The 13665-nt window shown below is 40.9% G+C and overlaps 1 protein-coding gene across 1 annotated transcript; it reads left to right on the plus strand.

Annotated features, from left to right (window-relative positions):
- The first annotated feature begins 1409 nt into the window (after positions 1 to 1409).
- Positions 1410 to 4903, plus strand: LOC134079088 (GTPase IMAP family member 9-like). Its single transcript, XM_062535257.1, has 4 exons — positions 1410 to 1422; positions 1676 to 2302; positions 4166 to 4220; positions 4816 to 4903. The coding sequence occupies exons 1-4, from the start codon at positions 1410 to 1412 to the stop codon at positions 4901 to 4903; spliced, it is 783 nt and encodes a 260-aa protein (XP_062391241.1).
- Positions 4904 to 13665: the final 8762 nt, after the last annotated feature.

Genomic DNA, 13665 nt, shown 5'->3' on the forward strand with positions numbered 1-13665 from the left:
GTTCGTTGTTGCTTCACTTTTGTTGTAAAGTCATGATCCAGATATATGCGCTTGTCGTTGAAGAGTATCTCTGTTCTTGACCAGGCCGCTTTAAGCACTTCTTTCTTCCCATTGAAGTTTGTGAAGGACACAATAATTGGGCTAAGAGAACCCTCGTTTCTTTGGCCAATTCTATGCGCCCGGGCAATTGGAATCTCCTGCTCAATGCGCAGAACGTCTTTGCACAGTTTTTGAACAAACGTAGTCATATCATCCCCTTCAGTATTTTCATCGATGTTGTAGATGCAAACGTTATTTTGTCTCGATTTGTTCTCAATGTAATCCACCTGCTCACCCATCTCATGAATACGGGTTTGCATGCGCTTGATTTCCTCTTGATATTTAAACGTTTCATCCTCTTGTCCACTCACCCGCGTCTCCAATTCATCTGTTCTCTTCGTTAGGGTCTCGACGTCTTGTCGTAATGCCGCGTTTTGTTGCATTATTTGCTTAATGTCTCTTTCCGTTTCATTTTTGAAACTTCTGAACTCCATTCTAAAGTCCAGAATTTCCCCCGAGAGGGATTTCTTCAAGTCTGCCATAAGTTCTCTCATTTCGTCTGCGTCTACCATGTCCGACGCCGTCTCCTTTTCTTGGTTCTTTTTTTGCCTACCAGTTCTACTTGTTTTTCGGGACATCTGCGTTTCTTTCTCTAGATTACATAAACGTTATTTTCCTTCATTTTCAACATAAAACTTCTAGTTGCTTATTTTACAAACATTTTGAGGATAGAGAACTCAGCGTATCACCTTGCCGGCGCCATTAATCACCTGACCGGAACCACCTCCTCGATCTAAAGGCTTTCATGCGGATCTGGCCCAAAATATTTTCTTTTCTGGATTCATATCAAGATATCAGAATAAATGCTCCTTCAGCTTAGTGACCAGAGCATCAAGCAGAAAGTTGAAACTTGGCCAATTACTTTGTGGCAATGAGCTATGATGCAGTTCAGAAAACTGATTCAATTAGACATATTGATCACTCAATTGGAATGACCATTTGAACACAATAAGGTTGTGTTTCATTCAAAAAACAGACTGTTTTAAGTAATTGTAACATAATATGCACTGTAAAAAAAAAACATCTTAAAAAAACAGTACATTTCCGGCAGCTGGGGCACCAAAAAATACTGTGAAATAACAGAAAATTACTTTCACATAAAAGTATGGTTATTTTCCATAATTAAAATACAGTTTGTAGTTGTAATTTTAACAAGATGTTGCCTTATTTTGATGTTGTTTGTCAATGTTTAATTAGAAACATTTTCACATTAAAAAAAAATTGAATTACCTAGAAATATGGTAAATAAATGTTGTATTATGAATAATAATGCTTAAATTTACAGAAATGTGCTGTATTAGTTAGTTTTCATGGAAATAGGTGGTATAATAATTTATATTTGATGTGATATAACAGTATATGACACAAAATAATGTGATTCATCTTTCAAAACATGTCACAAAAAATGTGGAAAAACATGATACTATTTCTACTTTTGCATTACTATTGCAGTAATTTACTGTTAATTTTAGATCCCATCAATGTATTTAGAGCTAGAGATATTACCTTTTTTACTGTATGGTTTGATCAGTTGGACATCTCTGTCTTTTCCTTTTTTTTACAGTGTGTTCTCCAGAACTCCGGATAGTGCTGCTGGGGAAGACTGGAGTTGGGAAGAGCTCGACAGGAAACACCATTTTAGGGAGAGACATGTTCAGGGCAGAACTATCTGCTGACTCGGTTACTAGCACGTGTCAGAGAGAGACAGCTGAAGTCAATGGGAGGCAGATTACAGTGATTGACACTCCAGGGTTGTTTGATACTGAGCGTGACAATGAACACACCAATAAAGAAATCTCTAACTGCATCTCACTGGTACTACCAGGCCCACATGTGTTCCTCTTGGTGATACCAGTGGGACGCTTTACTCCAGAGGAGCGTCTAGCAGTGGAGATAATTCAAGAAGCTTTCGGTGATAACTTCATCAATTATGCTATTGTGCTCTTCACTAAAGGAGATGATCTGAAGAACAAGCCCATTGAACACTACCTGGGGAAGCCAACATTTTCTCTTCGGAACGTCATTAAACAATGTGGTGACAGATACCATGTGTTTAACAACAATGAGACCCTAGACCGTAGTCAAGTCTCTGCTCTCCTGGACAAGATAGACAACATGGTGGCAGCAAATGGAGGAGGTTATTACATGTTCCAGCAGCAAGAGAAGCTGGAGACTGGAATGATGGCAGAGGAAGGTACATTGGGTAAGTCTGGGGGATGTTTCTTATCAAACATTGATTACAGTGGGCACCACTTTTAATTGGCCGGTTTCACTCGTCAATCACACATATTTTATTTATTTTTCCCCAGTGAAGCTGCAATGACCCAAACAACCACCATGTGGCACTTGTGAGCAGGGTTAGGAATGTCGGGATTAGCACTATAATTGAACAGTTAGTCAGTCTGTCCCGCCGACGAGATTAGGAAATGCAGAGACAACAAGTAGCCAAGGGATTGATAACTTGACTGTAGGGTCAACTATGCTATTATTTTGCTTATTTTTTTTTTGTGAATGACAAGTTTGAACAGAACTAGGGCTCCATATTAGTGGTTGTACTGTTTGAGCTAGGGCGCCATATTAGTGGTTGTAGTGTCTACTGTTTGAACTAGGGCTCCATATTAGTGGTTGTAGTGGTTGAACTACAGTAGGTCTCCATATTAGTGGCTGTAGTGTCTACTGTTTGAACTAGGGCTCCATATTAGTGGTTGTAGTGTCTACTGTTTGAACTAGGGCTCCATATTAGTGGTTGTAGTGTATGAACTAGGGCTCCATATTAGTGGTTGTGGTGGTTGAACTACAGTAGGGCTCCATATTAGTGGTTGTAGTGTTTGAACTAGGGCTCCATATTAGTGGTTGTAGTGGCTACTGTTTGAACTAGGGCTCCATATTAGTGGTTGTAGTGTATGAACTAGGGCTCCATATTAGTGGTTGTGGTGGTTGAACTACAGTAGGGCTCCATATTAGTGGTTGTAGTGTTTGAACTAGGGCGCCATATTAGTGGTTGTAGTGTTTGAACTAGGGCTCCATATTAGTGGTTGTAGTGTTTGAACTAGGGCTCCATATTAGTGGTTGTAGTGGTTGAACTAGGGCTCCATATTAGTGGTTGTAGTGGTTGAACTAGGGCTCCATATTAGTGGTTGTAGAGTTTGAACTAGGGCTCCATATTAGTGGTTGTAGTGTTTGAACTAGGGCTCCATATTAGTGGTTGTAGTGTCTACTGTATGAACTAGGGCTCCATATTAGTGGTTGTAGTGTCTACTGTTTGAACTAGGGCTCCATATTAGTGGTTGTAGTGTCTACTGTTTGAACTAGGGCTCCATATTAGTGGTTGTAGTGTCTACTGTTTGAACTAGGGCTCCATATTAGTGGTTGTAGTGGTTGAACTAGGGCTCCATATTAGTGGTTGTAGTGGTTGAACTAGGGCTCCATATTAGTGGTTGTAGTGTTTGAACTAGGGCTCCATATTAGTGGTTGTAGTGGTTGAACTAGGGCTCCATATTAGTGGTTGTAGTGTCTACTGTTTGAACTAGGGCTCCATATTAGTGGTTGTAGTGTATGAAGTAGGGCTCCATATTAGTGGTTGTAGTGTCTACTGTTTGAACTAGGGCTCCATATTAGTGGTTGTAGTGGTTGAACTAGGGCTCCATATTAGTGGTTGTAGTGTCTACTGTTTGAACTAGGGCTCCATATTAGTGGTTGTAGTGTTTGAACTAGGGCTCCATATTAGTGGTTGTAGTGTTTGAACTAGGGCTCCATATTAGTGGTTGTAGTGTTTGAACTAGGGCTCGAATTTAAGGTCCAAATGGCACCTAGATTTCATCAAGTTTATGTGCGTTATGTGTATTATGCCCTGATTCAAAATCAGTGTTTCACTTCTATTCTGTAAATGACTATAGACTGTTTGAGATGAAAGCGATGAAACTGTTGTGTGTTTCTCTTGTTCCAAGGATGAAAGTGCAGAACACCTTGATGTGTGTGTTTGGTTAAAAAGCGTCAGCCAAATGTAATGTCAAATGTAATGTCGCACATACTAACTCCCCATGTTGGGGCGGCTTTTGTGATGCAGGAGTTCAGCATCTCTCAGAGCTCCTCAAGAACTCCCACAAGCTGGAGAAACTAGAGTGAGTCTGAACACACAACAGATCTGTGTGTGGGGGGAGAACCCACTGATGAGTGAATGGAGTGTGTGTGTGTGTGTGTGTGTGTGTGTGTGTGTGTGTGTGTGTGTGTGTGTGTGTGTGTGTATGTGTGTGTGTGTGTGTGTGTGTGTTTGTGTGTGTGTGTGTAGGGGGGGGGGGCACTGATGAATGTGTGTGTGTGTGTGTGTGTGTGTGTGTGTTTGTGTGTTTGTGTATATATGTGTATTGTGGCTCTGTTGGAAAAACTGCTGCCTTCTAGTCATGTCTAGTGAGAGAGCGCTCCATAGGCAGCAGTAGGCAGTAGCTAGAAGCTGCAAGATAATACTGTTCCTTGTTACGTTGTCTTATAATAAAAGTCAATATCAAATATGGACTCGGTTACCACATAAGTCATGTCTAGTGAGAGAGCGCTCTGTTAGGCAGCAGTAGGCAGCTGCCTTCCGTCTCAAACAGAGCCTGTGTGTGTGTGTGTGTGTGTGTGTGTGTTGTATAGTTAGAGGTACAGTATGTGAGTGTAATAATCAGATATGTCATCATGTGTTGTGTTTCTCCAGGCTGAGCTGGTGTTCCCTCACAGAGGAGAGCTGTGCTGCGATAGCATCAGCTGCCACATCAAACTCCTGCAGTTTGAAGGAGCTGAACCTGAGTTACAATCAGCTTCATGATGCAGGCGTTCAGCATCTCTCAGAGCTCCTGAAGAATCCCCACTGCAAACTGGAGATGCTTAAGTGAGTCTGAACACACAACAACAGATCTGTGATCTGAATGGAGTGTGAGTGTGTGTGTGTGTGTGTGTGTGTGTGTGTGTGTGTGTGTGTGTGTGTGTGTGTGTGTGTGTGTGTGTGTGTTAGTTAGATGTAGAACTTGCAAGTGTATTAGATGTTGTATGCTGGATCTGTGTATGTTGGTATGTTGCACACACAGTGACGAGACAATATATTCTTCAGTGCCACATATTTATTTTCAGTTTGAAAATACACAGTAAGCAGCTTTTAGGAACAAGTAATACATCACCACTCAAACAAAACATGTAACAGTGTACTAAATCCGCTTGAACAGGTCAAGGTTATCAACAAGTTAGTTCTGCTTCCTTTCATGGTCAGAAACACGTCAAGGTTATCAACAAGTTAGTTCTCCTTCCTTTCATGGTCAGAGACTCACCTGAAAATACACAATAAACAGCTTTTAGGAACAAATAATACACCAGTGGCAAATTCCTGTACGTTTTGCTAACTCTCTGCTCGATATGCTTGCAGATCTAATATCGGAGTTAGCCTACAGCGCCACCCTGTGTCGCTTTCCTTTTTTGATTTGCATTGAGCTCAATGAGCATCAAACAGGCTAATAGGCCTACTGGAAAAAGGACCATGCCAATCTCTAGCTATGGTGAAGGGTATGTGATGATGTAGGGCTATTTTAATTCCAACGGCCAAGGGAGCTTTATCAGGATGCATAATGTCCTGGATCCATGAAATAGCTGGCCTTAAAAATAAAAATCTGCCTGCCCCTATGTTAACCCTATGTGTTAAATTAAGTTTGTAAATAAGTTTTGGCCTTTAAGTTAAATACTAGTTTGACTAGACACACAAATGCAGAGAAAAGGCCAGTGGATGTTTGTTTTTTTCAGTTTTAACTTTTTAATAAATGTTATTCATAAAAATATTTGTTTCAGTCTAATTCTTACTTCCCCAGTATTATGTTTATCATGCACCAAACAACGTTATAAGTAATTAATAAGTATTTATAGCTGGTACAAATATATTGCAGTTCATAAAAATAATAATAAAAAAAAAGGCCACGGTATCGCGATAATACCCGGAACCGTGATACTTTATCTAGTATAGTATCGTGGTCAATCATTTTGTCTTACATGGCTAGAGGTTTGCATTGTGATACCCTACGTGTGTGTGTGTGTGTGTTTTCCTTCTCAGCCATTATGGGAATGTGTGTGTGTGTGTGTGTGTGTGTGTGTGTGTGTGTGTGTTGTATAGTTAGAGGTACAGTATGTGAGTGTAATAATCAGATATGTCATCGTGTGTTGTGTTTCCAGGCTGATTAAGTGTTCCCTCACAGAGAAGAGCTGTGCTGCGATAGCGTCAGCTGCCACATCAAACTCCTGCAGTCTAAAGGAGCTGGACCTGAGTAGGAATGAACTTCATGATGCAGGAGTTCAGCATCTCTCAGAGCTCCTCAAGAATCCCCACTGCAAACTGGAGACACTAAAGTGAGTCTGAACACACAACAACAGATCTATGTGTGGGGGGAGAACCCACTGATGAGTGAATGGAGTGTGTGTGTGTGTGTGTGTGTGTGTGTGTGTGTGTGGGAGACACTAATTCATTGTTCAAATAAGTATAAGTATATGTGACCCTGCAAAGCTGAATTAGTCGCTTTGCGCTTGATTCTATTTTAAGAAAATCCACAATAAACAAACTTCTTATCGATCTTAGCGATAGTTTGTGTAATACTCTATATAAGCATATCGTTGGAAAGCTTATATTATGGCCGTTCGTGTGAGCACAGTCATTTTGTAAATTTTACCAAAGCGACTGGTTTCTCTTTGCAGGGTCACATATATACTTTTTTGATCCCATGAGGGGAAATCTAAGAAGGCAATCTGCCTGCCTCAAAGCTGCACAGTACTTAAACACATTTATCACAAATCATGTTACACCATCGGTGATCAAGAGTCTTCAGGTAACGTTATATTTGTCAGCCAAACAAGCTAAGCAACTTAGCTGCAAACAACTGTATATTGTGCTACATCTTTCTGCTGATTAACAGGTTTGTTTCACAATAAAATATCTTTTACGAGTACTTGACATAAGGTTAGGAGTCATGAAACACGGGGATGAATTTTATCCAGACGACGCCAAAGGGACATAAGCCAATGCAAGCAGCCTTTTCTGGTGCTAACCAAAATTACAGCTAGTTTCTCAAACATTACGTGACAAACAACATTGTTCAAGATAGAAGAAATCTTCTAAGTGTCAGTAAAAGAAGGTCTCTAATCTTGGTTGACATGTATTAATCCACCAAAAATGACTGAAATGAATGACTTTACTAAAGATTACGGTGTGCTAAAATACCAGCTTTCATGATCAGCTGAAGTGTTTGTTACAGCCATACACACACCATATGATATGTTATCATGTGTTATGTTTCTCCAGGCTGAGCTGGTGTTCGCTCACAGAGGAGAGCTGTGCTGCGATAGCGTTAGCTGCCACATCAAACTCCTGCAGTTTGAAGGAGCTGAACCTGAGTTACAATGAACTTCATGATGCAGGAGTTCAGCATCTCTCAGAGCTCCTCAAGAATCCCCACTGCAAACTGGAGCAATTAAAGTTAGTCTGAACACACAACAACAGATCTGTGTGTGGGGGGAGAACTCACTGATGAGTGAATGGAGTGTGTGTGTGTGTGTGTGTGTGTGTGTGTGTGTGTGTGTGTGTGTTACATTGATTGTGTTTTGCACTATGATACCCTGTGTATGTGTTTCTCTGTTTTCTCTGCAATTAAGTGAATGTCTCCGGCAGCTGTGTGTGTGTGTTACATTGGTAGAGGTTTGCACTGTGATATACTGTGTCTTTCCATCTGTATTTCTGTCTTCTCAGCAATTAAGGGAATGTCTTTGTACAGTCTTGTGTACTGTGTGTGTGTGTGTGTGTGTGTGTGTGTGTGTGTGTGTGTGTGTGTGTGTGTGTTGTATAGATGATAGATAGATAGATACTTTATTAATCCCCAAGGGGAAATTCAAGTATAGTTAGGGGTACAGTATGTGAGTGTAATAATCAGATATGTCATCATGTGTTATGTTTCTCCAGGCTGAGCTGGTGTTCCCTCACAGAGGAGAGCTGTGCTACGATAGCGTTAGCTGCCACATCAAACTCCTGCAGTTTGAAGGAGCTGAACCTGAGTTACAATCAGCTTCATGATGCAGGCGTTCAGCATCTCTCAGAGCTCCTCAAGAATCTCCACTGCAAACTGGAGACACTAAAGTGAGTCTGAACACACGTGTGTGTGAGGAGAACCCACTGATACTGTAAGTGAGTGAGTGTGTGTGTGTGTGTGTGTGTGTGTGTGTGTGTGTGTGTGTGTGTGTGTGTGTGTGTAATAACCCTTGATGTGTGTGTGTGTGTACCAGTTTGTGTACTAAATGTACACATAATTATGACCGTCGCGCAGCGAAACTTGGCATGCATTCAGAGGGTGTCATAATGGTCCTACACCTCCAGTTGTGTGCAGTTTCCACCATGTCAGCCAGAGATACCTGCGATTACAACACTTCATTGTTGCTTTTTCATTTTTGACTAGGTGGCGCTATACATGAAATGAGTGGTTACAGGATAAGATGACACGGCCCCTTAAGACCAACATACCAAAACAAGGGTGGTCTTCCTAGGCCCTACAGTTCTCAAGATTCATTCATTCATTCATTCAACCGTTATTTATTCTCAGAGGGTCATTGAGGGTAGCCCTCATTTTCAATGAAGCCAAGAAAAAAAAAAATATTTTAGTGCAATGAATACTGTATGCACACACAAGACATTGACACAAAAACAAAAGATGCTGGACAGAGCGGTAGTCACCAGCGTACCTGGGACATCAAGACATGAACAAACAAATTTACAAAATAACAACATGACACGACAAAAGATGCCGGACGGAGCGACTTGATCGCCAGCGTACCCATGACACCCAGACATACAAGACTTGATCGCCAGCGTACCCATGACACCGAAACATACAAGACAGACAAAACAATGGCCACATGCTATCCATGTGGGGCTACATGCCCATCACGTTTCGTGCACTCCAGTCTTTCAGTTTTCCGGAAATCCTTCATGGAAATTTGGCTCACACAGAAAAAAAAAAAGACTAAACCTATATGACCGCTTCGCTGTGCAGCTGTCATAATAATCAGATATGTCATCTTGTGTTGTGTTCTCCAGGCTGTATAGTTGTTCCCTCACAGAGAAGAGCTGTGCTGCGATAGCGTCAGCTGCCACATCAAACTCCTGCAGTTTGAAGGAGCTGGACCTGAGTTACAATCAGCTTCATGATGCAGGAGTTCAGCATCTCTCAGAGCTCCTCAAGAATCCCAACTGCAAACTGGAGAAACTAGGGTGAGACTGAACACACAGCAACAGATATGTGTGTGTGTGTGTGTGGGGAGAACCCACTGATGAGTGGAGTGAGTGTGTGTGTGTGTGTGTGTGTGTGTGTGTGTGTGTGTGTGTGTGTGTGTGTGTGTGTAATATCCCTTGATATGTGTGACACTACACATTGTTCAAATACGAGTATGTGTGTGGCAGTGCCCCCCTCTGATGAGTGCATGATGATAAAATTCAGTGTGTTGGGGAAGAGTCTGTGTGTGTGTGTGTATTAATGATATGTGATCATGTGTTGTGTTTCTCCAGGCTGCAGTCCTGTTCCCTCACAGAGGAGAGCTGTGCTGCGATAGCGTCAGCTGCCAGATCTGTGGAGATCAATTTGTGCCAGTAACATTTGTAAAAGTGCAGAGGGCGATATACAAGTATTGCTTGATTTGTATGCCTGTTTTGATATCCACAAATAATACAAATAAAAATTTAAGAAATGAAAAAATCCCATTTATCACTTGTATATTTATTTTTACAAATGTAGATGTGTATTTTTACATATTTTGGAATTTGTCAAACTGAAAATTGCCTTTGTAAAATGTGATTTTGCATTCGTGGATCACCAGCGCACGCATTCCTCTATTTTTGAGACATTCTTTGCGTGAACGTTGCACAGATCCACAAATACCAGCACCAAAGATTCGAGTGCACAAGACTGTCCTATCCAGGTGGGTGGCAGTGTTGCTCTGTACAGTGTTGTTCTATATGTGTATTTTTAGTGGTGCTCATTGAGCTCAATGCAAATCAAACAGGCTAATAGGCCTACTGGAAAAAGCACCATGCCAATCTCTAGCTATGGTGAAGGGTATGTGATGATGTGGGCCTATTTCAATAAGCCCTTTTCACGTGATGTCAGACGAAGCATTGCTGGGTATCCTCCGGCATGTCCAGCTGCCAAATACTACAGAAGAAGAAGAAGAAGTATTCATGGGTTTCATCAGGTCCCTTTCCACAGGTGTATACAATCAAGCACCTTGATTATCAATGCAGACTGCATGGTGCTTGATTAATACACCTGTGGAAAGGGACATATGTCCATTAAATATAATTTGTCACAATCTGGTACATTAATGAAGTCAAACAGAACCATAGACCACCATCTAAAGTTCTACATTTTTGCCTTAACATTAAAATATTATAACTTGTGCAGCATTGCACTGTCTCTCCCTACAAGCTTTAAACTTGGCTTGATTCATTCCCATAGATAGGGATACTGATTGATAGAGGTTTTGGAATATTACATGTATGTTATGTTTCCAAACAGATATTCACTTGGAAAACTGTTTCTCTTTAGGAGGAGTTTTTTTTCTGTTCTAGGTCTGTTGTCTCTTACACTGTACAATAAATGTTCATTTCGACTCTTCAGCAGACATCCCATGAGTGTTGGCTGTCATTCGATACAATTTTATATCTATGTGGACCTTGTGGTTGTGGAGATATTCAACATTTATTGTTGGCATGTTGTGTTGAGCAGGAAACCAAAAAAATGGCCTGAATTTGCTTGTACAAGTCACACAATTTTTTATAGCTTGACAACCACCATCTTACTTGTCTTATCTTAATGTCTTCTAACTAAAAAAACAGGGTGACAGCTTGTACCAAAACATGTCCGCAACAGTCTTAATGAAACCTATTGGTTTATTTGGGATCCAACCCAACACCATCAACAGTATTTCCCAGTTCAGTGATGTTTAGCAGTTTCTTTGTTCCAGGCCCAGGCTTTTAACACTCAGATGCTACATTGGGTTGGAGCAATCTTACTGAAATAACTTTTAACGAGTTTAACAAGTCCTCATAATATAAATTATGCGGTGTGAATGCCCACATTCACTGCTTAGGTATCTGGTTAAACAAATTCCATTCTAGAAATACAACCCCAGGAAAGTTACAGATTACCAATTAATATGACAATTTATTGTAATGACAGGAATAATCTTTCAATCAAACAATGTTCAAGACACAGACAACAAAAAAGTATCAAAGACAATTCAGCAATCAATCTAAAATAGACCTAATAGTCACAATAGCATACCTGGCCTAGATGTGCCTACACAGAAGTGAATCCTGAGAAGCAGGAATAGTGCCTAGCATAGATTTGCCTACACAGAAGTGAATTCTGAGAAGCAGGAATGGTGCTTAGCATAGATTTAACTACACAGAAGTGAATTCTGAGAAGCAGGAATGGTGCTTAGCATAGATTTAACTACACAGAAGTGAATTCTGAGAAGCAGGAATGGTGCTTAGCATAGATTTAACTACACAGAAGTGAGACTCCTGAGAAGCAGGAATGGTGCTTAGCATAGATTTAACTGCACAGAAGGGAATCCTGGGAAGCAGGAATGGTGCTTAGCATAGATTTAACTGCACAGAAGGTGGGAGCTCTGGTGAGCAGAATAAACTCCTCACACAAATCCAGCTACACACAGGTGGGAGCCCTGAGAAGCAGAGACTTTTAGAATGACCTCATTCTTACCCTAAAGTATCCAGTCAGAACAGGATCTTCTTGGATAACATTCCAAACTAGAAATTAACATATAGACACTATACATATGTATATATGTAAAAGACCACAGACCTCCACAGGATATCTCTCATCAACATCAAAGGGAGATTGGAGTGTTTTTATCAGAACACAGACCTTTTTCTCCTGGACCACAGAACAACATTTATACACTTATTTTACAATTCTACAACTGAGATAACAACTGACACAACAACTTTTACTTCTCGCACTGAGACATTAAAAATGGTATCAAACACAGATACATTATCATTTGTCATTTGACAGATACATTTTAGTTTCTGATGGTTAAGGTCAAGAATAGTCCAAGGTGGGAGAAAGGGGAGACAAGGATCCTGTGTGTGTAATCTTTGCATTTGTCATATTTGCTCTCCCTGAGCAACTGTTTTAAAGGGCAAACTGGAAGTGTTTTCTGTGAGCTGAAATCCATGATCATTTCATCTATGATATCTGGGCCGTGTCTTTTGGCGGTGTAGTCCATAACTGTTGGTGTCAAACAGTGTTCTGTGAACAGATCTTTTCTCTCTTCATTCATTTTTCCTTCCATTCTTCTTGTTTTTCTTTCCTCTCCTCAGCCATCTTTCTCTAGCCTGACGAGCCAGACCCACATCAAGATGTAGGGTCTGGACACTCACTGTAGACAGGGCTCAATCGGAGGGGTGGGATAAACAGTTGCCTTTCAAATTCCCTCCCCGCAATAGGATAACGCTAAACGAATCATATTCTTGTTTTCAAGTAGCAGGATGCTTAACCTTCCCTCTCCACGCAATAGGATAGCGCTAAGCGAATCATCTTCTTGTTTTCAAATAACAGGATGCGTTACCGTCGCAACTTCTGGTCGCATGTCAGTCACCATTATGTTAAGCCTTGTGATTGGATCGCTGGTGCTGGGGGTTCTCAGCTCCCTGGCTCAATGGATTGTGCCTAGACTGCCCCGCCAGCCAAATTACATTTGCTGCCGCTAGGGGCGTCTAGATTTCTAGGCTAATCTTTCTCTCCTGGTCCTCCTTTTGCTCAATTTCTGTTTGGAGCTGTTGTTCTCTGTTTTTGAATTCTTCTTCTCTCTGTTTCAGCTTGTCTTTCTTGTTCAATTCTCACAATCTCTGTTTTAATATCCTCTCTCGTTTTGTTGTCTCTCCTGCTCAGCTGCTTTCTCAATTCTCTCCATGTTTTAAACTTGACTTTTTTATCGCTCTCTCAAGTTGTTCTTTGCTGTATTCTCTCGATGTGTTTATTGACCCTATGAGCCCTAGACTATTTTAAGGGCGTTCTCACTACCCACTGAAAAGCATTTATCCTGGTCATTGTAAGCGCCATTCACACATGCTAGATATTGTTTTTTTTCTGGCAATATAAGAATCATGGTGGAGGGGGATCTTGGGGGTGAGCAATTTACAGAAATACAAGTAAGTCGAGCTAAATGAAGTTACTATTCTTCTATCACTTTGTCTGTTGTATAACCCAGAAGGATGCACTTGGTATCAATTGATAGCCCTGTATCTCCTCTGTCATCTTACATGCGTGGCATATCTATCCAATTACGGGTTCATGAGTAATTCAAATGAGACTAATGGGTGCGCTAAACGTAGCATATTTGATCGTAGAGACAAGTGAGTAATCTCGTTGGAAAGCCCCACTTCTGCTCCATCAAGCAATATAGGTCTCATCTTGTTGCAACTAATATTTGCAGAGCAATGTAACAGAGAAGTATGGGAGTGTTTATTGACATACTGCATCAGTTGGG

This window comes from Sardina pilchardus, chromosome 4 (assembly GCF_963854185.1).
Source record: "Sardina pilchardus chromosome 4, fSarPil1.1, whole genome shotgun sequence".
In the NCBI taxonomy this organism is placed as follows: Eukaryota; Metazoa; Chordata; class Actinopteri; order Clupeiformes; family Clupeidae; genus Sardina; species Sardina pilchardus.